General features: G+C 37.4%; 1 protein-coding gene across 1 annotated transcript in view; it reads right to left on the bottom strand.

The window, feature by feature from the left end:
• Window positions 1–25,108, bottom strand: part of LOC112137567 (protein phosphatase 1 regulatory subunit 29) — a gene marked incomplete at its 5' end in the record, with an annotated part of 145,514 nt that overhangs the window by 8,969 nt on the left and 111,437 nt on the right. Inside the window, 2 exon segments of the mRNA XM_024259949.2 lie at window positions 417–566; window positions 2,386–2,895. Of these exon segments, the coding sequence (XP_024115717.1) occupies window positions 417–566; window positions 2,386–2,589 (354 nt within the window).

A 25,108-nucleotide genomic window follows, 5' to 3' on the forward strand; every position in this document is an offset into this window, starting at 1 on the left:
CTTGCGGCTGTAAAATGCTTCAAAGCGCTATTGCTTTCAGCAATCAGACGCAATTTCTTCAGGAATTGCAAATCTAGTTATTATTATTGTTTTTTTATTTTTGTTGTTACACAATATCAACAAACAAAGGAATTTCATTGTTGAAACTAAAAATGCTAACATTTCTACAAAAAAATGAGGTGGAACAATTATCAGGAACCCTACATCTATATCTCTATATCTAGTGCCTTTTTTAAAATTTATATTTGGCTCAACAAGGAAATATTTGCTCCTATATTAGTTCTTGACAGTATTAGGTTAAAATGCTAAATTATTTTTTTTAAACAAGTAACTTGTAGTCAACTCCAATAAACACTAGTAGGAAAAAAATGTAATCAAACAAGTTTTCCAAAGAATGTTGAGAGCTGATCCCAAACCTGCAGATTGGCTTGTCCAGCAAAGGCTCCATCCTCAATGTAACTAATGTCATTCTTGGTTAGATTGAGGTCAGTTAAGTTAGTGAAGCGGTACATGGAGGTAAAAAGGACTGCCTTTAGCTTGTTTTCATTCAGTCTCAGGTCATGAACCTATGAAGGAGAGAAAATACAAACATTTTAGAGAAAAAAGTTGATGTTTGACATTCAAATAAGTATTTTACAATGTATGATCACTTTTCCTAAAACAATGTTTTATTTGGGCTGTGTTTGCTTAAAAAATGTTTTTTTTAAAGTTGTTATGGTGGTGTATAAAAATAAATTATAGTTGGTTGAAGATGTAATTCACTCACTCAACCCCTAAAAAAGGCTTTGTTTCCACAGATTTGAGGACTTTGGGTGAGCAGTGATAAAAATAAATATGTAAAAATTGGAAACGTATTTGAAATCAAACATAAGATGATAGTAAAAGTCTTAAAAATGAAAGCTTATGTAATGAAAAGGAACTGCTCAATTAGACAAATTGCACTTATTAAAAAATAAATAATAAAATAACCCAGCAGAGCATGCATTTATTTTAAATTGACAAGTAAACTACAACTTGGAACAAAACTGTTTCCACAAGCAACATTTTTTTTACTTTTTTATTTTTCATTTTAAAAATGATTGCACGAGGCGTTAAAACCTAGATCGTGCTACTATATCTTCACAAATGAATATACATATTAAAAAAGAAAAAAAAAATAGTGTTCACCTCATGAACAAACAGTCCTGTGTGGAAGGAGTGGGTAACAATAACAAATTATCTTACATGACTTAAAAGCAATTTAGTAAACTATTCTAGAAGGAAAATTAGCTGGTTGTTACATTTCAAATGTTTATGACTAATTCTAGAGCATACTGAAGTAGATGCAGTTTAAACAATAGTTAGTTTTACTCTAAATAAATAAGTAAAACCACATTGTTCCTAACAGGTACTGATGCAGTTTTGTAGTTGTTTTGGTTGACCTAAATAGGTGAGAGAGCAGACGGATGTATGGAAACTTAAAAGAACTTAAATGACTTTAAACACCTAAATATGAATTTTATAAAAAAAATATCAAAGCTGCAAACACACACAAACAAGGAGCATAACAAGAAATAAAATTGCACTGACTATTTTATAACCAAGGGTTGGGGATCTGTGATTTAATGGTAACAGCCAGCATGTAAAAAAAAAACAAAAAAAAAACGAGGACTTGGGGACACCCACAACGTCAGAAAATGATGCTTGGGGGGTCGGAATTATACGTCCATATGTGACGAGTTGGGAGTGAGAAAGTGTCGATGAAAACACAACCAGTTTGATGCTTATTAGTTGAGTTTCCCAATTAATTATCTGGAAAAAGATTTGTTATGATCCATTTTTAGCTGTTTTAGATAATATATTGTAGTGTTCTAGACAAAAAGAAAATATATTTTCAGAACACTTAAGTAATAGACATCCAACTGTATTTGAATTGTTTATTAAATTGACTAGATTTTGACTAAATAATATTGTGTTTAATGACTTGATTTGCACTTTTTTGTTATTTATATTTATTGACTGAAATAACAAAAAATTGTTTTTTTTATTCTTATTTTATATTAATATTATTATTTACATTTTGATGCATCAAGTCATTTTCTAGTATATTATATCTAATATATTTGACCTTTTTAGATTATGATAATTTCTACTAAAATAATTGATAAATTACTTTTTTGGAAGGCCTGCTTAAAGTTAACTTAATAAAAAGTTTTCTAAAAAATGTGGGATTGCTTTCCCTAATTATCAACAAATTTAGGGTCAAAAGTTTCTTTTTGATGAACTTGTGTTTGCACAGCTGACTGAAGTTGGGAGTTTCGGCTCAGACTTCATGCAGGCATGTGGTTTTCTAAAAGGTGACTGAGGGTGCAGAAAAGGTTTACAGATAGACATGCTCATACTGACCGTGCTGTTGATGTGCTGAGGGATGGTCTCATACGGAGGCTGGTTCTGACTACAGATAGCCAGCCAAACGTAACCTTTATCCCCCTCTATCAGCCAGCAGTCCCCTTTCACTGTACCAGGCAGGTGAAGGAGTAACAGTGCAGGAAATAGGAGAGAAAGAAACAGGGAGGGGGAGAGGAAGGACAAACAGAGTCGACTGGCCATGATTTGGATTAGGAGGGTTTGATATCACCTCAGTAGAAAAAGGGAAATAAAAAAAGGAGGTGAGCGGAGAAAGCGGCAGTTCAAATTCAGACTGGAGGAGCTGCAATTGAAGGGCAAGCAGGCCAAATGTGAGTGGGAATAGAAGAAGGGGTTCCTCTTAATGATTAGAGCTCAGCTTGCAGCTCTGCAGCCAGTCTTCTCCCCATTTTAGGTGTTCCATGCCAAGGGGTTTTGAAGACTGTTACCCAGCAGCAACTCATGGCCCATGACGGTGGCTCTTCCCTCTCTGAAAAAGATGCAGTGGATCTGAAGACAAAGAAAAGAAGACAAAGAAAAGAACATTTTAAAGAACCTTTAACAAACATGGCTGTCATTAAAAAAAGATGGAAGAAAATACTCTGAAAAAAGTAAAACATTGGATCAATTGACAAAAGTTCTGCTATTTGTTCAATTTAAAATGATTAGTTTTCATCGAATGAATGAATGAAATGGTTTATTTCAAGCAATCAGGAATAATACATGAAAAAAAATAACATCACATTCAATCACAAGTACGTCGTTTGAATATAAGGAAGCAAAGTTATATAACCCCACCCCAGCTTGACCATACTATTTACTCTACATGAATTATCAGTATCCAGCTTATTATCCCATTTGGGGATACCTACTGTTTTGCAGCAGTGATTTTTAACGTCAGATGCCCTTCCTGACACAAGGGCACAGGGACCCAGTTAGGCAGCATCAAGGTCTTGCCCAGGGACCCAATCTGGATGGGGATCAGTAGACACCCCATGGATTGAACCTGGGTCTCCTGGGTACAAACCCAATACATAGCCCACTGAGCCATCCAGCCACTGGTGACAATGCTGCCTTACTTTGTCCATATCTCAATGGATGTCAGTAACATTGACTAACAAAGTACATTTTTATTAGAATCTTCTTTGCTCCAAAAGGAACCTCAAAATATATGCTTCCTATCAAGCTACAGGAACGTTCATAGTGAACCCATTTAAAGGCAACTAGCACAAAGTACAACATTCTCACTTTTATCACAGTGAATACGTTCCATAAATGTCCCGCGATTGATGAAACCTTTGACGAAGGATTACAGATGTGTTAAGGCTGTAAAAGTCCTCACTAAACTCTTCATATTGTTTTCTCAGACAGACATTAAAACTTTAATTTTTTTCTCTTTTGTTTAAGCTCTCAAAGTTCAAACCTTCATAGAAAAACAAGATCGGGATTATAGAATGAAAACAAAGATCCGATCACAATCAAAGATTTATGTAACTTTGACAAGCTGCATCTTTGTTCAGGAGACGCAGTATACGGAAGAGACTAATTAACAAGATCAGTAGCCAATCAGGAAGCAGAACAGTGTGGTGTGGAGAGAGAAAAAAGCCACACAAAACTGCAAAAAAAAACCTGCCAGGCTGCTAAATGTGAATAAGGCTATAGCCAGAAATCGCTGTAAGACATTTATTTGAGTATGTTTAGTTAAGTTAACCAGTAGTAAACGCCTGATATCACTGTGGAAAGTCTAAGGGGCGTCAAACTCCAGTTTTAAAGATGTTGGCCTTCTTCTAGGTTTTCCAGAAATCTTTTCTCATGTCCTGCTGATTACCTGGATCAGGTGTATTTGTGTTTGGAGCTTCAATTGCGGGTGGGTTGGAAAAGATGTAAGATACTGGCTCTTGTGTCTTTGATTCTAACGCTCTAAAAGCTTGACTTTGGGTTGTCCAGTCCCGTAAAGGACCGTAGAGGTGTGGCCATATCTTAAAACAAGCACAGATGTGTCTTGTAGTTCCCTTGTGGTTTGTGTGGGCACCATAAAGGACGTCATAAACGTCGTGCCTGTGGTAAGTGTATCGAGAATTATTTGTAAGCATAATGTAAAGTTACATACACTTATGTACAGACAATGCAAAACTAGTCAATAGAGAGGGGAACGCAATTGCTCCTTACTGACCGCACGCAGATGCTGCAAACACCAGGTGCCCATAGGATGACCACACAACCTACACTCTGACTGTCTAATTTCCTAAATTTTAACAGTCAGGTTACATGCACAGAGTCTTATCACTTGTAAAGCCCCAGCATGTTCCCTGTACAGGTTTAAGGGTTGTTGAACGATATAAAACAATCCATGTGATATGCCTACGTCTCACCTACGACATATACTTACCCTTGTGTATTGTTTAAGTGTTTGCTACAACTTGTCTAAAACTCTACAAAAACAAGTACTTTGGAGTTTGGAAAATATAATTTTATGTATTTCAAATGTTATGTAGGGCAGGCCACAGTCATCTGAACCAGTTACTGAGCTCCATCTATTTGCAGTATTCCCAATTATAGTATCACGAAGGCACAATGCCCTTTATTTTTAATTTAAACTAGCCTCAATTTGGTATTTACTGTGTTCCAAAAACTTGAAAGATGTGTCAGCCATGACTCTCAAGAAAAGCAGGTTGTTTACTGCCCAGTGCAACAACAACAGCTTACATCAGCACAACATTTTTTATTTAGCACGCTGTAATGATGCCGGCCACATAACGCTCCTCGATCTTATCATCTGGGTCAGTCTCCTGTCTCTCATTCTGGCTCTATGTCTTTTTATCTGTCAGCCTGTCTCCTTCTTTTTTCTTTTTGCTTTCTCTTTTATCTCATCCACATTGTTTTAGGCCTGCTTATCTTTGCTGCCTTTCAAATAGAAACACAAATGAATATGCTTCACTGCTAATCCCCAACTTGTCACCTTTTGTGTGCTGTTGCGACCCCTCCCCACTGCTTATGTTGATGTCCCTGATTTTAGTTTGATGCCAATTCAATGGAAGAGATTGCTTTGTTTTTACTTACTGACTTCTTCCCGGGTTCTTCCTGTTTTATTTATCTCTTCTATTTAAGAGCTGTATTTGATAATATTAATGATGCTAGGTCACGATGCACATGGGATGAACCAAATGAAAGAGTTTGCCTCTTGAAAGGGATTCTGAACATGAAAACAGGACAGTCACAATCGGTTGCTGGATTCAAAAGCGCTACTTGATCAGTCAGTTGGAATACAGTGGCCCCGCGCTACATTGCGGTTCACGTTTCGTGGAATTTGTCAGTGCTATTTTGCTTCTTTTTTTTTTTTGCAGCGGATAATGTTCTGGGGCCTGATTGGCTGTAGATCATCAAGCAATCTATTCTATGCTGTGTCTCAAGTCCTGTATAGAATGTGTTCAGCTGCCAAATCTACAAAAGTCTTTGTTTTCAATCTGTGATACTGGACTTATTTTTTATCAAGTTTTTAACTTTTAAGAGAGAAAAGTGTGAAAATGTGAATGACTGTTTAAGGAAAGTATTTAAAGCAGAGGTATCCAAACTTTCTCGCTCAAAGGGCCAAAATCTAAATAGGATCCCAATCGTTGGGCCAAATACAATATATATATTTTTAATGTTATAAAATAAAAAGAGAGAACAAAGAATATGTTTTAATGTATTTATTTTGATTCTGTATTCATTAAAGTAACACACAAAAAGTAACGTTTGTCTTTGAAACCTTTAACAGCAAGGCCTCACTGACCATCTTTAATTGAAAGACAAGAGCAAGCTAAAACATTCTTTCTTCCAATGAAAACAGCAAACTGGGATCCTAAAGAGAGACGTGGAGCTGCTCTTCTGACTGCATCCGTTTGCCATCTTGTGTAGCTGAAAAAGGCCGCTAAAAGCATCAGAAGTGACCGTGTTGGGGAAATTTCATCAGGGCTGACTCACTTGTGGGTTGTTTCAGGCAAAGGAAGTGCTAATAGCGCCACCTGGAGGCTGGAAGTATATTACAGCTGTAGAGTTTTGGAGCACCATAGAGAATCAATGGGAAATGGATATGGAGTTTTAAGGGCTGGGTATCAGTTATAATTTCCAGAAACGATTCGATTCGATTCATAAGAGCCTGAATCGATTCTGTTTTTTATTTTTTTTCTATTCTTTTGATTCTTCAATTCAGTTGAATCTTGAGTTTAAACATTTAGACACATTTGTTTATAAAAACATGAATAATCTACTATATGTTTTGAATATATTTATATTAATCTGATACAGTTCACATAGTGAAATAATGAGATTTTAGATAGCATTCAGTGTTACATGGATTCTCAAAAGGAGAAGCTCCAACAAAAATGTTTAGATTAAATGTTTAGTCAACAATGTATGTTTACATCGACCGAGCAATAGTACTTGCCGTCCTATGTGAAATTCCCTTAAACGTTAGCATTAAGCTAGTGGACATTAGCTTTATGTGCTCAATCGATTGATATCTTTTATGAATCGATTATTGATCTATTAAGCTTAAATCAATTTAAATATATTAATAGTTTTCTTTCAACCCAGCTCTAGTTTTAACTGAACACCCCGCGGCTTCCGCATCCACGACTTGTCGGGCCAAAAGATAACCTTTGGCGTGCTAAATTTGGCCCACTAGCCCCACTTTGGGCACCCATGATCTAAAATGTGTAGTGAGGGGTTTTACAACCTTAAAGTCACACTCCGATTATTTTTTTTATGATCTATTTTAAAATCATTCATGATGGTCTTTTAATTCTAATATTGGTGTTTTTAGCAAACTAAATAAATAAATAAATAAACAATGTTTTTTTTTTCTCCCAGGACATAGTTTCTGCAGAGCAGCAGTAGTTTATCAGAAATTGACCTCTGAGTTGTGGGCGGCACTGTTGGCAATTCGTACTCACTATTGTCATTTCATATTGTAGCTTGACCAGCTCCACATTGTTGCAGCAAAAACTAATAAAGTTGCTAGAAGTGTTGTAGCAGTAAGTTCTTAGTATTTTCTTTATTTTGGGTTCAGATTTTTTGAAACTGCTATGTGCTCCTGCACAAATTAAATGTCTAATTTTCTCTTTTTTATGTTTGACTGAGCACAAAGTAAAACTAATACAGCTTTAGATAGTTCCAAATTGAGTTTTTCCATCAGAGAGAAAAACTATTGGCATTCATCATAAAGTGTGGTATCACACAGTGTTTGATTCTGTGTGTCTTTCAAGAGTTCACTAGGAGAAAAGAACAAGAAAGAGCAGGAAGGCCCTTTAGAGCTAGTAATCAGCCTTCCACAGAGAGAGAAAGAAAGGTAGGTTATCAAAACAGTTTGTTGCAGCTCAGCCAAGCGCCCTCCTTCTAAACTCAATATGTCCTGATTCCCTGTTCTCTGAACTCTTTCCACTTTTGTTTAGTGTGTTAGGGTTTGCCGAACATCTGTCGCTGTCAACCAAAGCATGCTCCCATGGGGAGAGAGGACCACAAGGAGCTTTTCAGATACTGAGTGCTTTCAGCCTCTGATTTTTCAAGGTTCAGATAGGTTTAGCCAAAAGACAATATTAAATAGGCATCATGGGAGAGAATCAAACATCAATTTAGAGTAAAACACACACATATAGTGCTTGTATTTTACCAAAACAAATAATTATTGGGGATTCACACATTCACCCAATAATGGGAACAAAGTAGGGTTCAGTGTCTTGTCCAAGGACACAAAAAAAGGAAAATCTAGAAAGAATTTTAACATATTTTAATAATCTAGTTAAAACGTGACGTCATATTTTTTGTCTTTCAGCTTAAAGTGCAACCAAACAGGGAAGTTGGAGGCTGACTCCACCCACAGTCGAACAGGACTTAAATGGTTTGACCAATCATGAAAGTCAAATGTAACATCTCATTTCAACCTGTAGGGGGCAGCACACAGATGGTTTTGACTATTGTTTAATGTTTATTTTAATTTGTCAGTGACCATCAGACAACACTTTTGAAGCCCCATTTATAGAGGTCAACACCCACAAATCAATTTAGGGTTTGTTAAACCTTTAATGATTAAGCTGGGATACATGCAACCCATTAAACTGTTTATTCTGGCCCACAAAACTGGATAAATTATATTAATAATCCTTATTAATATTTTATTTTCCCTGAGATTCTGCTGTCTCCCCATGGTGCACTACAAATATACTGACCTTTGTTTTGATATAGAAAGTTATTCTGTATTCATATGTGGTGCTGGAGGATTTGCTATATTTCTGATATTCATTTTTCTCATCATTCCAACACCACATGCATTTCTCTATTTTGCGCTTTTCCTAATGGACTTAAACCCATCAGTGCAACTGACTCTAACATAAGAACAAAAGCCACAGTTTAAAAAAAAAATCTGTTTTAAAATCTATATATTGATTTTCAATCAAAATGAAAATAGGTTTTCATCCAGATTCCAGGTTATGTCTTTATCTTTTGAGGTTGATTACCAAAACACTTTGTACAACTGCTTCTAGTCCGTCCCTTTGATCAACTTTTAGAGTCCTTTCTGGTCCACAGGTCACAAAGGAACTGTAATTTACAGAGGAATGTTCAGAATATATATATATATTTTTTTCATAACTTGGGCGATTGTTCAATTTATACTCCGGTATGACTTTTGAAAAATATGTAGAAGCATCTGCTAGAGGGCACTGTAGGAGTGTGTATCAGTATTTGCTACTGACAACAATGCAGAAGAAGTTAAGTGAGTTTTACTCAATAATTGTTCCAAAGTGACACAGAGGACGAAGAATTCAATGGATTTAGTGATTTAAAGTGATATAGAGTTTAGTTGTCTTGTTAGCATGTTTTTATCTAAATAATTGTTCATATGCTGTGCTATTATACTAGACTCCTCCTATTCTTTATGAAGTTCAATCAATGTTACAGTAGTGAGACATATATATACTCATCTAATATTGTTGTCTATTGTAGTATAATGATGTGCCCTTCAAGATGAAATGTCCATTCTTGTTCCTGTATGCTGTTAAATACATTTCTCCCCAAAGTGCAACTTTTATATGATTTTTTTTTTCTCCTTTTTTGGCTGCTGTAATTCATACTCCAGAATGACTGATCCAAAAACTATGGTAATCTATCGCCCACATCTCCTTCTTCATCACATCCATGAACCTCCTCTTTGGTCTTCCTCCATGCCTCCAATTTCTGCTTCCATAAATAATCCCTGTCCCTCCTCTCAACATGTCTAAATCATTTCAATCTGCCTCCCTGCATTTATCTTCAAAACATCTAACATGAGCTGTTCCTGTGATGGATTCATTCCTGATCTTATCCATCCTCATCACTCAAAAGAGAACCTCAGCATCTTCAGCTCTGCTGCATCCAGCTCTGCCTCCTGTCTCTTTCTCAGTCTCTAACCAACAACATGGCTTCTCTAACCACAGAATTCTACACCTCTCCTTTCCTTTTAGCTGAGACTCATTTTTTACACATCAAACCTGTTCCAACCTCTTGATTTCTTCCTCAAACTCTTGGTTGCTTTGGACTATTGACTCTTAGTATTAGAAGTCCTCCACCGTCTTAAAGATTCAAGATTCTTTATTTGTCATAAGCACAGCTTTGACTGGCACATAAAATTGATTCCAGGGCAACAAGATCAGACACAACATCCCAGCCAGCAAGGCCAAGCGGGCCTTATGTGGTTCAGAAAATCTGGACCCCAAATATGTTTGTCTGCAGTTTCTGTGGTGGTCTCACCTGTGTTTGTCTACATTGGCCAGGCTGCCTAGAGACCGGCAGCATGGGCGGCGGCCCTGGTAGCTCTGTGGCGACGCTCGCTTGCTCTGCTGGACCCTGGAAGCGGAGCTTGCTATATCATCCACCGGGTGACTGGCTAGCGTAGCGAGCCAACCGACTGAGTGCCCACTTAAGCCAATGTGGGCAAACACAGTTTACATTTTCTGCCTACTTTCAAACCATAGGGCAGGGGTGTCCAAAGTCGGTCCTCGAGGGCCAGCCTCCTGCTGGTTTTCCAGAAACCCTGCCTTATCCGCTGCTGATTACCTGGATCAGGTGTGTTTGGCCAATAAGGAGCTGCAATGGCAGGTTGGTTGGAAAATATGTGGGACACCGGCCGTCGAGGACTGACTTTGGACACCTCTGCCATAGGGGGACCTCTTGGCCTTGCTGGCTGAGATAATACACAAATACAAACCCTAACATAGCCCAAGGTTGACTACGGAGCAGCAATTACAAGAGGGTAATATTATTAGTGACCAAAAAAGTTGTACCACAACACTATGTACAATGTGTAAATGCAGGAAAAGAAATGCACATTTTTTTAAACATAGAGGCACAATACACACAAAAACACATTAGGTACAATGGGTGGGTGGGTTTGGGGGGGAACCTATGCATTAATCCAGATAACGCACATAAGAGGGTTGACTAGCAGGAATGTGGAAGTCACCTCTGCTCCCTGTAACCTCACCATTCCGCTTGAGTCCCATTCATCTACATACAGATACCGTGTAAACTACAGCTGACCTTCACTCCTCTCTCTTCTAGAGCAAACGTCCACCTTTCAATATGTTTCGCTACTTACCACAGATCACAATGTCATCTGCAAAGATCATGGCCCAAAGAAATTCCTGTTGAACCTCATCTGTCAGTATGAACAATTAAAGACAATCCAACTGATTCTTCAACCTAACATTAAAATGTTTAGAAATACATGTAAAAACCTTGGGCAATGGACACTGTGGAGTGGATTTTACTCTAAAAGAAGTAACACTAGAGCATCCTCTGATGTGTTTCTAAGTATAATAAATATTGAATAGACACCATTTAAATGGAGATTCTTTAGTTTTGCTAAGCTCTCACAGGACTACAAGAGCACAATCTACAATCTCTGACTGAAACTCGTTCTGATGGCGTTTCATTTTTCTCCGTTTTCAATGTATTTTCTTATCATCACACACAGACATCGGGTGTGAGACTCTCCAGAGTCACAGAAACCAAAGCTAAAAATGTCTGTTGTCTTTCTATGCAACCATTGCAATGTCACACTCATCTTAAGACACTTGTAGTAGGTAAATAATGCATGCCACTTTCATATGTACGATGCACCCAAGTTGACTGGAGGTTGGTAAGGTTAGCACCGTCTCTCCTTTAATGAAAAGTATCACAGCGTGCATTTCTCAATTCAAGATGTCATTGTTAGAAGTTTGTAAAGTACCTGATAAAAAATTGAACATGTATGTTAAGCATTCTGAATTTTTAAACACTTGTCTCAGCTTTTGTTGAATAAAAGTCTAGCTACAGAAGCATAATTCATGTGTGATGAGGTTTTTGAAAGTTAGATTCTTTAATGGTTTGTTTGGTTTTACTTTGATAAAGTTTATTAAACTGATAATATGTATAAAAGCTTAGCATTAGTCAAATGGAAAGATACTGTGTGTTTTGCAGAATTTTATAGTTCTTTAAGAAAAGATTTCCATCTGGAGTCTCCTAGATAAAACACATGCATTGCTTTACATATTAACAATGCATTCAAACCATATAAAATATAGTATATAGTATAGTATATGCACAGCATGATCAGAATAGAGAAGCATTTTTATATGATAGACTCTGGTATGGGCTACTCCAGGCCTTAAGGGAAAATGTCTCTGCATGATTTCCACATATCCGAGCTCTACTCATGACTGATTACCTGGGTCAGGTGTCCAACCAATTAGAACATGCCAGAGTATGGTATGTTGGAAAATATGTGTGACCCTCAATGGCTGAAGTTGCCCATCCCCTATAGATCCTGGTTGATGGAACCATGACACTGCAATTTATCATCTACAACTTTATTCCTAGCCTGAAAAACCACCATGCTCATTGCCCCAAATATCTGCAAACTATGTAAGACCATGAAAAAAAGAAAAAACATTCAGTACTTTTTTCAACCCTCATTGTTGCTGAAAATGTACTTTCATGAGTTCAACCACAATAGTCACAATCTACTTTTGTTCCAAAGTCTGAGTGATAGCAGAGGGTTGTGTTAATAAGGTTTGTCCATTGTAAAGGTACTGTCATATCAGTGAATGGTTTCTTAGACTAAATGAAGGTTTTTACAATGTTACACTTTTACACTGACGAAGGCATTGCTACATTAACCTACATGGAGCTCCAGACCAGTTGAACCCAGTTAGAGGATGCTTCAATCTGTATTTTTCCACTTGAAAACAAAGCTGTCAGTTATCTTGCTGGCAGGAGCAAGGAGACTGACACTGACCACTTAAAATGTAGATTTGGGGAAGGCGACCATTTTATTTATTCATGACCATAGGGGGGTTTCTTCTGTCCTGCCAGACATTGCCATGAAGCCACATAGGGCGGATAAATCTATGGAGTCCATTTCACAGGGTACTGTCTGTTATGGCCGAGACCCACAGTACTCTCTACGAGTTTGATCAAACTTTTTATTAAAAAGACAAAATTCCAAAAGAATTCAAATTCTTCCAAATCATCAAACACGCAGAGGTTAGCAGTTGTAACCTCGTATCACATATGTAACTTAGAAACCCCTGAGGTAAGCAGCAAAAAGACAAAAAAATGGATGTGACTTTTGTCATTCTGAACATGGCTTATCTTGACTATGACCTTATTCTTGATTAGACCTTCTAACAATACATGTCGGGATGTGACCATACTCAAGTTTAGATTGCAATATCAGCTTGTATAAGCAAACTTTTTATTTGACAACTCAATATTTTTAGGTGTTTAACAATTAATGTTAATAACGATTCAATTCATATTGTAATTTGTGGTTGACAGTATTATTCATAGTTGATATTAGTTCATTTCATTAGTTTATCCAATTCACTGACCTAAACTCAATCCAGAACATCTTTAGCCAAAAATTGCACCAGTGTGACTCACAGATAAATACCTGGTACTGAACAGTGCAGGTGAAGGTTTCCAGATTCTTTGTATTTCTTGCAAGATAATCAAATGTAAATATGTGTACATAAACAAGTAAGCAAGAATCAAAAAATATTACAAACGGAACTTTACTAGAACATTTTACCACACAGTATGGTCACGTCTTTGCAAAATTCAGTGTTTCCAACCATTGTAATGAAGACGTGATATTTTTTTGTTACCATTACATGTGTGTGGTCCACTCTGTCATTTTTGTGTTACAGTAAAATACAGTGCCGTAATCCAAGTGGTATTTTCCAATATTGATATAATCAATTTGAATATTTTTCAATCAATTTTCTAATGGTATAGGTCGATTTGATTAACAACTTGCCTCTGATAGATCCATCTGATTGGATTGTGGGAATAGAAATTGATTTATTGATTACGTTGATTAATCATTTCACCCCTAACGTTTGTTTTTTTTTTGTTTGTTTTTTATTATTATTGTTTAAATCCACAATGTTTCCCGTTACCCTTCAAATGTGTAAAGTTATACTTCTAGCTTAAGTCTGTCTTTGGTGTGGAGTATTTTATGAGTACTAACTTTTTACATTTTTACAAATCAATCAATTTACTAGTGTGACAATTCATGTTTTAAATCACTCGCACAGTGCAGAGAAGGCCAATGTTTACATTTTGTGGGCTCAATAGTATCAGTAATAACATGTGTGCATATATTTGTGTGTAATAGTCTGATTTTTCAGTTGAACAGAAACTAAAAAGTCAGCGTCTTTACTTCCTTGTTTAATATGCACCCTTGTAGAAACAGAAAAAACTGCATTTCTGCTTTATCTTTATGTCTCCGTTAATTAATAACCTATGTAATCATCTTTGCCAAGGAGGTTTCTTATGCACATGGAAGTAACAGCCCATTATAGGAGCAGCACTTCCCGGTGGGAAAGCAGTTAGAGGAAGCAACATTTAAGAGATACTATATAGGGGGGAAGGAAGACAGAGAATAATAAATGAGAGGGTGAGGGGATGCAGAGCAGAGCATGAATTAAATCATAAGATTTTAATTTCCCTTTTCTGTCATCCCAACAGTTTATTCTCACCGGGAATTTAATCTCTTTTTCAAGGTTGACCCTTCCAGGAAATTGAGGGCTGATGGTTCAGAGTGGACATACAGATAAATGAAGACGAGGGGAGAGCCTTCATCCTGATTCTTCTGTTTGAGATTAGACAAACTGGAGATTAGACAAGCTGCCGATTAAATTCCAGTCTACAAAGTGAAACAATTCCTCCTAAAGGAGGAAATTTTCTGAGGCTTCGATCACATCCATTTTTAGACTGTGGTCTTTGCTGTCATGCAGCTGGGAGTCCAAATCCTTAACTAGAACTGACATCTTTATAAATCTTCTTAAAGGTCCCATATATAAATAAAGATTCTTGAGAATACCAAAATAAAGCTTTTCTTTATACGATTCTTTTATATCCTGCAGTGCACCGGCACTTCAAGATATCTGTGTTAAGACAAGACACCACAATGACATTTCTGAAGGCCTTTAAGAATCGGCCCATTGTAGTCAGATCTTTTTTACTCTGTAAAACAGATAAACCAGAAAACAAAAGAAAAATGTTGCTGTGACAGTAAAATGAACAGCACTGTGGAAACAGTCTCAATAGACTGTCATAAATCTAAAAGTCCTGCTGCAGAATATTTGAGGTAAAGGCTTTGGTCTTCAGCACGAAAGTCAAAACCAACTGAAGGCTTTAGACAAAAAAAAGAGTGATCGTACAATCACATTGCTGGCTGCAAATAATAAAAAAACTGTTTCTGTTCCTGAGAAAAAAGAGTGGATTTACTGTACATCCTATACACAGTAATACCCTATACATTGACACTTATACTTTACTGCATTTGATTTATAAAAGAGTGAGGTCTGTAAGCATCTTAGAGAAAAAAATAATTCCTCAGAAACTGACATCTTTTTTAGGACATCATTCGGTTGGTGGAAATCTAAGTTTATAATTATTTCAAACTGCTGTGTTTTCCACACTATATGGCACACTTCAAAGCCTTTATTTTCTTCTAAAAATAGACAGCACGCCCTATAATCTAAAACACCTTAAATATGGATTAATTATGGTGGTGGTGACTGGTGTCTAAGCAATTTTAAGAGGTACACACAGGGGTGAAAGCAAGCTGGGGGGGTCCGGAGTGGCGTCCCGGTAAAAGAGGCAGAACGCCACTCTGGCTGGAGAGATCAGCTGTGCTGCCTGTTTTTGCTGTATAACTCACATGTCAGAAGCTGCGGTAAAAATTGACATTCAAGCTGTGAGCAGGCAGTGCTTTATTTGGATGTTTGCATTGTTTTAGTGGTGCATTGGCCAGCTGGTTAAAGGCCCTCATCTCGTGGTTTGCACTCTCTGTAACAACATGTACTCATTCCAAAGTCATCACATATTGACGTTTGGGTCCCCTCCGCGTCAACTTTCGGTAAGTAACAGATATATTGAGGTAAGTTTTTGTCCCCAACTCGTCTTTTTCTTTTTTGACTTCTGGGCCGTGAACCAAAATCAGTCCGGTACCGCAACGTGTAGTGCACCAGTACCCAACAGGCGTGAACTGGACGTGGTACTGGACACAAACCAGTCCCGGGCTAAGGTTAGGGTACCAGTTTTGGACGCGTCCCGAGGACTAGTTCGCATCTGGTACCGCGTCCAGAGAGTTGCGAATCCTTGATTTTAAGAACAGCAGCACGTCAAATAACAATGAGTTGGGGGTATCTAAAGCGCCAAAAGGTGATGCGGAGGGGACCCTAACCAAACGTCAATATGTGACGACTTGGGGATGAGAATGTTATGGAACATTCAAAAGTTTTGATTGACATATCTCTCTTTTAAGGAAAGTGCACTCCAAACGATCTCAATCCTGATTGGGAAGAGTGGTTGGCATAGAAATGATTATTTCTACAATTTCAGACCTCTCGCGTTGTTTCTGACGTCTGGGTCCCACATTGTGGTAAAAAGATGGTGACTGACTTGACTTAATTTCGTTGAAACTGGAAGTAAGCCATTTTCTATGTGTGGCATTCCACTCACTCACAGTTCTCAAATGCAGTCAGTGGTACAGCAGCACTGTGTCACAAAACTAGAAATGAACTGTCAAAGCTCATCTGCGTCTTCTTTTTCTCACACAAGCATAAGAAAAAAGTATTTACTATATTCAGTTTCATGGTGATCTAGAAAGAAAGGCACGTAATATGAAAGTCATACAGGGAATCGTCATGTTTGCTTAAGGCTCAATGAAAGCTGGCACAAACAAGCTTAAAGAGAAGTTTTTCAGCCCAAAACAATTAAAGCTGTAGGGAAAAGATTATTTTATTTGAACACTAGTAATTAAGGAAAAGAAACAACAGATGGGCAGTGCAAAGGAAAACAAGAATTTTAATTAAAAAGAAATGAACAGCTACAGTTAAGAAAAAAATGGTTTTGTTATGACAGTCAACATTTTGCTCTTTAGCTTCCACAATTAGATCTCAGAGTGCTTCTCGATTCATCCTTATTAAATTCTTTTAACCTTCATCATCATTTGTCTAGTGATTACATAGCCAACAAAATGTTTTATCTCTACTTCAATTGATGCTGCTCACCCTCCCGCCCTTCTCTTTGCTCCTCCAGCCCTCCTCTGCTCCTCATATGTCAGCCTCATGATTTACTTCAACATCTTTTCTTTTTACTACTCGTGCCTCTACAGTATCTTTACAGACTCTCACTGCCCCTAGATTTATGACAACGCCTTGATCTGCTGTCCCTTTCTACATTTTTTATAGGACCTCTCACGAAAAATTTCTCCTCCTTTTTGGTGTTGTGGTACAGTATCTTTTTTAATCTTTAATCCCTACTCCCATTTGAGCATCAATCTACTATCTGCTGGAATATACTGTCACACAACATCTATCTTTTTATCCAGAGTTTCTGTTGTAGCTGTCATATGTTAGACTCTTATCCACTTCTTTTTTCTCTCAGTCTACAGCTTGTGTAACATTAACCGTCAGAAACTTGCAATAGTTCTTCCCGCCTTGACACTGTCCAGAATGCTAGGATCTCTGTCTATGCTACATACTATAAGTCAATACGTAAATGTTTAACAGATATCCCTGTTCTTACACCGATACTGTGTTCACACTCAAAGTGATTTCTGTGTCAGACGCTTCTCTTTTATGGGCCTCAAATTTGGTGCTAGAAGCTTGTTTATACTACACACTACTGTCTGAAGCTTTTAGCTTAGGAACACATGAAGCTATAAAACACTCGTAATATGATGAAAAGTAGAGCCAGTCTAAAGTTTTTGAAATATTATAAGTACTGATTCAGTTTTCAGTTCAGGTCACTTGTTTGTCCAGTGGTTGTTTGGAGAACTGGAGTGATGTATATATGCAGTTGCATGGAAAGTATGTGAACCATTTGGGGAACTTTAAAGGGTAAATCAAACCCTAAATTAACTTTTTGTGGCTGTTCACATCTATAAATGGGGCTTTAAAAGTCTGTTGGTCAGGGCTAAATTTTTGACAAATTGAAATAAAACTGTTTAATTCTTCAAAATATAGTCAACCTATAGGTTGAAATGAGGTATTACACTTAAGTTGTGTGATTGGTCAAACCATGCAAGTTTCAGAAGTTTGAAGTCATGATCTGGAGCTTCAGTAATGATAACAGTCCAGCCCCAAGCCCCACCCCTCTGACTGGATTTTCAAATTTCAGATGTGGGTGGAGTCAGCCTCCAACTTCCTGGTTTGGTTACCCTTTGAATTTTGTATGAATTGAACACATACTTATTTAATTCCTCAAAACACATATGTTCAAGCATTGTAGTGCAGTCAGGGGAAATTAAGTGAAACCTTCAGGGTAAGAGGCTATGTTTGTGGGATATTGGTTTGACCCTTTAACACTTGAAATTTGGCAGACGACACCTAAATAACACATACTCTTTAAACTACTTAAACTCTGTTCAATATAATCAGATATCAAAGTATATTCGGAGAGTTTACATAGTTTGTTTTTTACAACGTTCACACACTCCGAGGACTGTGTTTTTCCAGCAGGACAGTGCTCCATAACACACTGTGAAGTCAGTCAAAGAGTAAATGGTAGACTGTCAGAGCAGTTACGTTTCCCGAGCTAAACCCCATTTAAACCTTTGAAATCCGTTTAAAGAAAGAATAGGTTGTCACTAAACTGTCAAGCAATTCTGAGCAGCTAGAATTTTTTTAGTGGTGAAAGTCTCTGCAACAGCAATGTCAAAGATTGGTGGAGAGGATGCCAAGAAGCATGAAAACTGTGAGTACAATTCAGTCATTCCACCCCAAACCTCTTGAGTTCAAAAATTAGGATTCTGTTGTTTAAAGATGAGCAAAATATTATTTTTGCAAAGTGAGGCTCTGAATAACAAATTTAAGGTCAAATTAGGAAAAATTACAGCCAGTTGTGAGCGGAGTGACAGAAATAACTCTTACTCAATTACGTCTTTAGAATAAAGGTGTTAGCCAAAGCAGTTGTTTTTTTTCCAGTAATTAACTTTTTGGTGCTTTTGTTTTTGAAACACCTTTACCATTACTAATTGTTCAGCACAATTTCTTTCTTGCTTTACAAAACCTTGAAAACCAAACACATAACAGATCAGTGTTAAAGTGAGCGTGAAATGTCTTTATCAGCAAGGGAATCTGGGTGCAATTATGAATGGCTAAGGGTAACGTCACAGTTTATGGGGGCCAATCAGAGCCAATCCTGTTTGACACAACAGCCCATATTCAACCCACAAACGCATAAAAAGAAGAAGCTGCGGAAATGTTAATGTTTCTAAGTGGGACTATAAACACTACAACCAGATTGTTGTCTCAGGTTGTGAGTTTGACATATTTAACAAGCTATGAGCATTTCTGTGAGGATTGTGAACTTGGACCAATCAGGGATTCAGATTTGGTAGGTACCAATGGCATGGCTTCCCTTATAAGTCACAGATGTAGAAACCATTTGGAAATTGATCATGGAGGAGAAATTAACCGTAGTTTGTGTTTGTATGGAATTCTATGTCACCATGTCTTTCATATATCGGAATAGAGCTATGAAATAAAAAAGTCTGTACCAAGATACACACAATTTGCACTGCTTCCATATTTTAAAGAGTAAAAAAAGAAGAAGCCCATCCCTGCCTGTCCAGTGTGAACACCGGGGACTATAATCACATTCAAGAACCACAGTTTAAAGCGCACACTTGATCACCTGTTGTGTTGTAGCTTCAGAGGGAAATCACGACAAAGGGAAAAAAACCCAAAAAGAATGAAATGAAAAAAGTCCAATTCTACACTTTTTGATATCAAAAGAACAGAAATGCACGCCTGAATGCTTGTGCAGTTTGTGAGCTGGAGGACACATCAGCCGATGGGTGACAGCTTGGACTGCCTGGGGGGATCTTTTTCTGCAAAAAGCATTCAAATGTCACAGCGCTGGAGGACGTTTTTCCACCCCACATCTGACTGTTGAAACTATAACGGTTGAGAGTGTAGTACTAGGATATACAAACGAGCAACTTCACTACTGAAAAAGCCTTGGAGCCCGAGGGTTCTGCTCAGCTTTTTACCAGTACTGAGAGTGAAAGGAAACAAAAGCAAAAGCTGTCTTCAGTCATTATTTGCAGAACTGTTGCCATATCCCTAAACATTTTTCTACCTTTTCATCCAGTATGGGAAGTTTTTCAAGATCTGTTTTGACTTTGATTGTGCTGTTACTTTACAGTTATGTAATCTATCATACTGTATCTGGCCTCTTTTGAAGTCTGTCAACCGCCACAGCCCAGTGGTGGCAGAAGGTTGTGGCTCTTTCTTTTCCATTACCTTTAAAGGCATTTCCCATGTGGCCTATAAACTTACAACCCATACATGCCGAAGATGTTCAGTATTCTGGCCACTAGTGTTGTACGAAGAGTTAACCACTCAACTGATATGTGTTGAAATGTCTCAGGGGTATCTTTGTTCAGCCAGCACCTGTCTGCACGTTTTCCTTGTGCCTGGCCCTGACCTCTTCCGCTCTTGTACCATGATTATTTCCCATGTGCTAATTATTTTCTTCTTCATGCTCTTCCCGCCATGCTTGTCATTTCATTATTGGTTCCCATATTTCTTGCCTTCTTTCTTGGGTTTCTGTCTGAGCTATGTGCTGAGCAATTGTTTTCTAGGCACAGTGTCTTTTGCTGTCCTGGTCTTGGTACCTAGTAAGTGGTCCACCTACATGTTGAAGAGTTATGTTGTTTCTATATCACCATCTTCCATTTGGTTCAGAGGACACATCCATATACCAACATGCTCGCTGGCTATTTTAAGGACAAAGCTGTAGATATTTTTGTTTGTCAAGTTGTATTTACTCTTTATGGATGTGTACTTTACTGTGGCCTCTTCATGGATACCAATGACTGTTCATTTAGCTCCAACTCTTCGTCAAACCAAGTAAAAACTACATTATTCCAGAAAAAATCCCCAAAATACGCTGCAGTTCAAATTATGATATAAAATACCTTACAAATAAAGGAAAAAGAACATGTTGAACCAATTCATAACAGTTTCCAACTACTTTCCCTTTCCCAACTACTTTTGGCTGACAAAGGGATGCAACCTAGTTTGCTAGACAAACACGTTCAAATATGACAAACAATTTTGAGATATCGATCAACCTGTGAAGCATGCTTTTGGACTCTGGAAGGATGCCAAAATGCCCAGCGAATAGTAATGCATGCATTGAGAGAACATTGGAAAGATCACAAAGAAAAGGCAGACTGTCATGTTTTCTGTGAGACAGCAGTGGTATCCGCCGCAACACTTAACTTAATCTTACCTATTTCTATTTCTCCCTTCTATGTTTGAGTTGTAAATGGCTTAAGCTTTAAGGTCTACTCACACCAGGAAAACTAACATATCTAACTTGTTTGTCTCTTTCCTTTTTCTTTAAACCCAAACTGTTCTCAAGATTTCCTTCTAATGTTTAATTTAGATGTTGTCTTCACTGTTGCTTTTTGCTTAATCAGGACAATAAACCAGTATTAGAATCCTTTGGTGTATCATAATCTGTCTGTCACTAACTGTGATTATCCGGTTAAGAAAATCTGGTCATGTTGGAATAATCTGAATTGAGTATTAAACATGATAATTTTTATCCATCACAATGTCGAGTTATGTGTGACTATGGCAACTCATAGGTCTAGTGTAGGTCCCTCTCTGTTATGCTCTAGTTTTGTACAATAAGGTGTAAGCTGGTGTAAAGTGGAATTTCATAGAAGAACTAAATAAAGAAACAAATAATTTCTAGAAAGTAGTAATTTAATGAGTAGTCTATGCCTAACCCCAAAGTAGGGTTTGTTTTATCTCCACTATAGATCTTCTCTGTGATGAAGCATATAAAAAAACACAATGTCCAATGCGCGGCAGCCAAGGCATGGAGTGTGAATTTAGTAAATCTGCATATCTCCTATACTCTCCACATATTGTACTGTCCCGAAACAGACAACAGACATTCAGAATAGGCCACAGCTTCTAGGCTGCAAATATTGTTCTAGTCAAATGTCATACAGGTGCTGCACTTTGAGTTTATTGTAGTAGTTGTTTGCTCTGATTCACAGTTAGAAGTACTGTACTGCACATGCATATATATATAAGCCTTAGTACTTTTGCACTTCGGAAGAAGATAACTTAGGCTTTAGTCACATGCACCTGAGGGGTTGAGCCGTACTGGTGCTTGTTGGGTTGCTCAGGCCTGTAGAGGGTTGTAGGACCGACGGCATATTAAAGGACACACAGGTGTGTCTTGGGCTTTGAGTTCCCTTGAGGATCATGCGACCACCTTAAAGGATGTCTTGAAAATGGAATGTACCATTGTCAGGCGTGTTGTGTTTATTCCCTTTTTTTTTTTTTCCCACAAACAGCCTGTATCCACCCATAGGAGAAATTGTGACTAAGACATTACTAACTACTGCAATCCTGCATAAAGAGAAATATAAAGTAGTTTTCAACTAACTCAAACTGTCAGCCAGACCCTTACAAATTCAAAGCACAAACCCTTACCTAAATATTGAACAAATGCCACTGCAAATTATTCCTGGTGACAGAGACCATAGTGGCATAACCCATCAATAGTGACCCTCAAATCTCATGAAAACATCCCTACTTACTTAATGTCAGACTTGATGAATATTCACCCAGTAGTGAGACTCAGGTGAACTCTTGAGCCATCTTTAGGAACCATAGAAGATAAGGTTTGTTTCTTCTGCTCCAACTTACTAAGAAATGCAAAGCCCTAAGTCCAGTCCTTTGGTGAGCCAGCGGGTGACCTGAAGTCATGAACTCCACGACTCTACAGTGTCTGAACCTTGACACACAACTGACAATGACTTTGTGATCTAAAAAATATAGCCTTCTTTTCCCCAGGAAGGATCAGAGCCTTTATTTATATACTTTAATTGAAGTTTTTATCTTCAGATTTAACTTTTTTTTCCTTCCTTCTGTGCGAGGTCTAAAGTTGTGTACCACCACTTCAGCTCAGAAATACACATCTATGACCCAGTCAATCCCTTTTTCATCAATTGCCAATTTAACCAGAAGTTTTCATTAATGACAATTAATGTGTTCCTCCAAAAAACATCTACTAAACTACCCAGAAACAATCCTGAAAAATATGGTCTTGTTAGCCATGAAATGGCATCAATTCAGTTCCACTCAAGCAGCTTTAACCTCATTTATCAAAGTCTGATTGGGATAGGCTTTTTCCCACATTTTTTGCATGCATGTTGATGCAAATACATTGTGGGACGCACTGAAGAACAAACCACATGGTTTTTATTTTGCGTTTTAGTGTCTAGAGGACCATACATGAATATATAAGTAATTAGACGCAACACTAATTCATTTCTATTGAAAAAAAAGTTAATGTGTTCATGTCTAAATAGCATAAGCTGTCATTTGCTTTGTTTTTAATGAATTTTAATGGTGTTTATTTGCTTATATGACCTGTCAGGATCCTCGATTTACATTGAGAAGTCAGTAGTTAGAACTCTTATGTTTTTATTCTATGAAGTCTTAGGCCAAAACTGAATTCTATCCCTACTCCAGGGGTCCAGGGGTCTGCAACCTGAGGCTCCAGAGCCACATGCGGTTCTTTTATTCTTCCATTATAGTCCTTTAACTTTGAAAAAAACTTAAAACTTAACTAATTAATTAATTTATGTTTGGATTTTTGACATGTCAGATAGGCTTAACTGACTAAAAATATGGGTAAAAGGTTTAATCTACAGTCAGACTACATTATCTTATTGCATTTACATGCAAGCCTATAGATTTTAAAATAATTTGGATTTTATTCTAATGTTGTCATGTTTTTATTCACTAGCAAAATAAGAAAAAAAATCAAGGAACACAAAAGTCATAATAATAGAAAATGTAATGTTTTTTTTTTTTTTTTTAATTGAAGTAAATCTGCTAAAGCTGGAGGATCTGATTAAACACAGGATGTGTTTTATTTTGAAAGGAACTTGAATGTATTATTGTCGAAAGTGAAATAAGTAAATTTTTTATATATAGAAAAACTTAATTTTAGAGAACATTTCAAAGCTTTATTTTATAAATTACTAGCTTAATGGCCAGAAAAATATAAATAAAGTGTAATTTTCTGACTTTGCGTGAAACTTGGCTCTTTCAGCGTTAAAGGTTGCAGACCCCTGCCCTATCCCTATACGGCTTCTCCCTACCCCTCCAATTGGAGGGGCATTTGTAGGGGTAGGGATGTCTGAAACTGTTTAACATGTAGTTCTGTTGCGGTGTGCCGTAAAGGAGAAACACATTTCTGAATAACGGAGGTTTATTCTTAAATGTAAGTCATGACTTTTTGTTTTAGCATTACTTCTTGAGATCAATGTTGTCCAACTTTTTCTACATGATAAAGTGGATGTCTGGCGAATTATGATGATGTCATGAAGAGGTAGTTTCATCTGAATTTGAAGGCACAATTTTTCTATAAGTCTGTGGTTGGACGGCTAATTTGTCTCTGGTTGGAGGAATTTGGATTCGGCTTTAGTCTGGGGCTGCCAGGGGGTGCAGTGGTTAAACACCCTCCTCATAGCAAGAAGGCTCTGATTCAAGTACTAGTTACGTTTTTTTCTGTGTGGAATTTGCATTTTCTTCTCGTGCATGTGTGGGTTTTCTCTTGACATTCCTGCTTTCTCCCACTGTCCAAAAAATACGCTTCATAGGTTAATTGGTCACTAATGGTTACAAATCTTGCTCCTGGCTTTTTCTTTCACAGCTCTTTTCCAACATTTGAAAGACTTGCTGTCATAATTCTAGCAAAATCGCAATTATAATTTTGTCCTTCATGATCAAATGTAGAGCTGGAAACCGGACTTAAAGACTTGGATAAGAATGCATGAATGCAAGAGTTTGAACGCTGGAATCTGCAGGTATAAATAGACTTTTCATTGAAAATGAATGAATGTGGATGTAGCATCACATCCAAGGTGCCTTCCTTATTGTACACAACTAGAGTATAACAGAGAAGGACCTACAGTAGGCCTTTATGTTGCAATAGTGACTTATCACTCACGTGTCAACTTTGTCAAATAATTCAAGCCTAAAATAAAGCTTTTTGGTGCTAAAAATACTTGATCTTCACAAAAAGAGTGATCTGAACTCAGGAAATTGAAAATTGAGGGACACTGGATTAAATTCCCTGGCAGTTTACCGTCAAACACCAAAGAGAT

This window comes from Oryzias melastigma, linkage group LG11, assembly GCF_002922805.2.
Source record: "Oryzias melastigma strain HK-1 linkage group LG11, ASM292280v2, whole genome shotgun sequence".
NCBI classification, from domain to species: domain Eukaryota; kingdom Metazoa; phylum Chordata; class Actinopteri; order Beloniformes; family Adrianichthyidae; genus Oryzias; species Oryzias melastigma.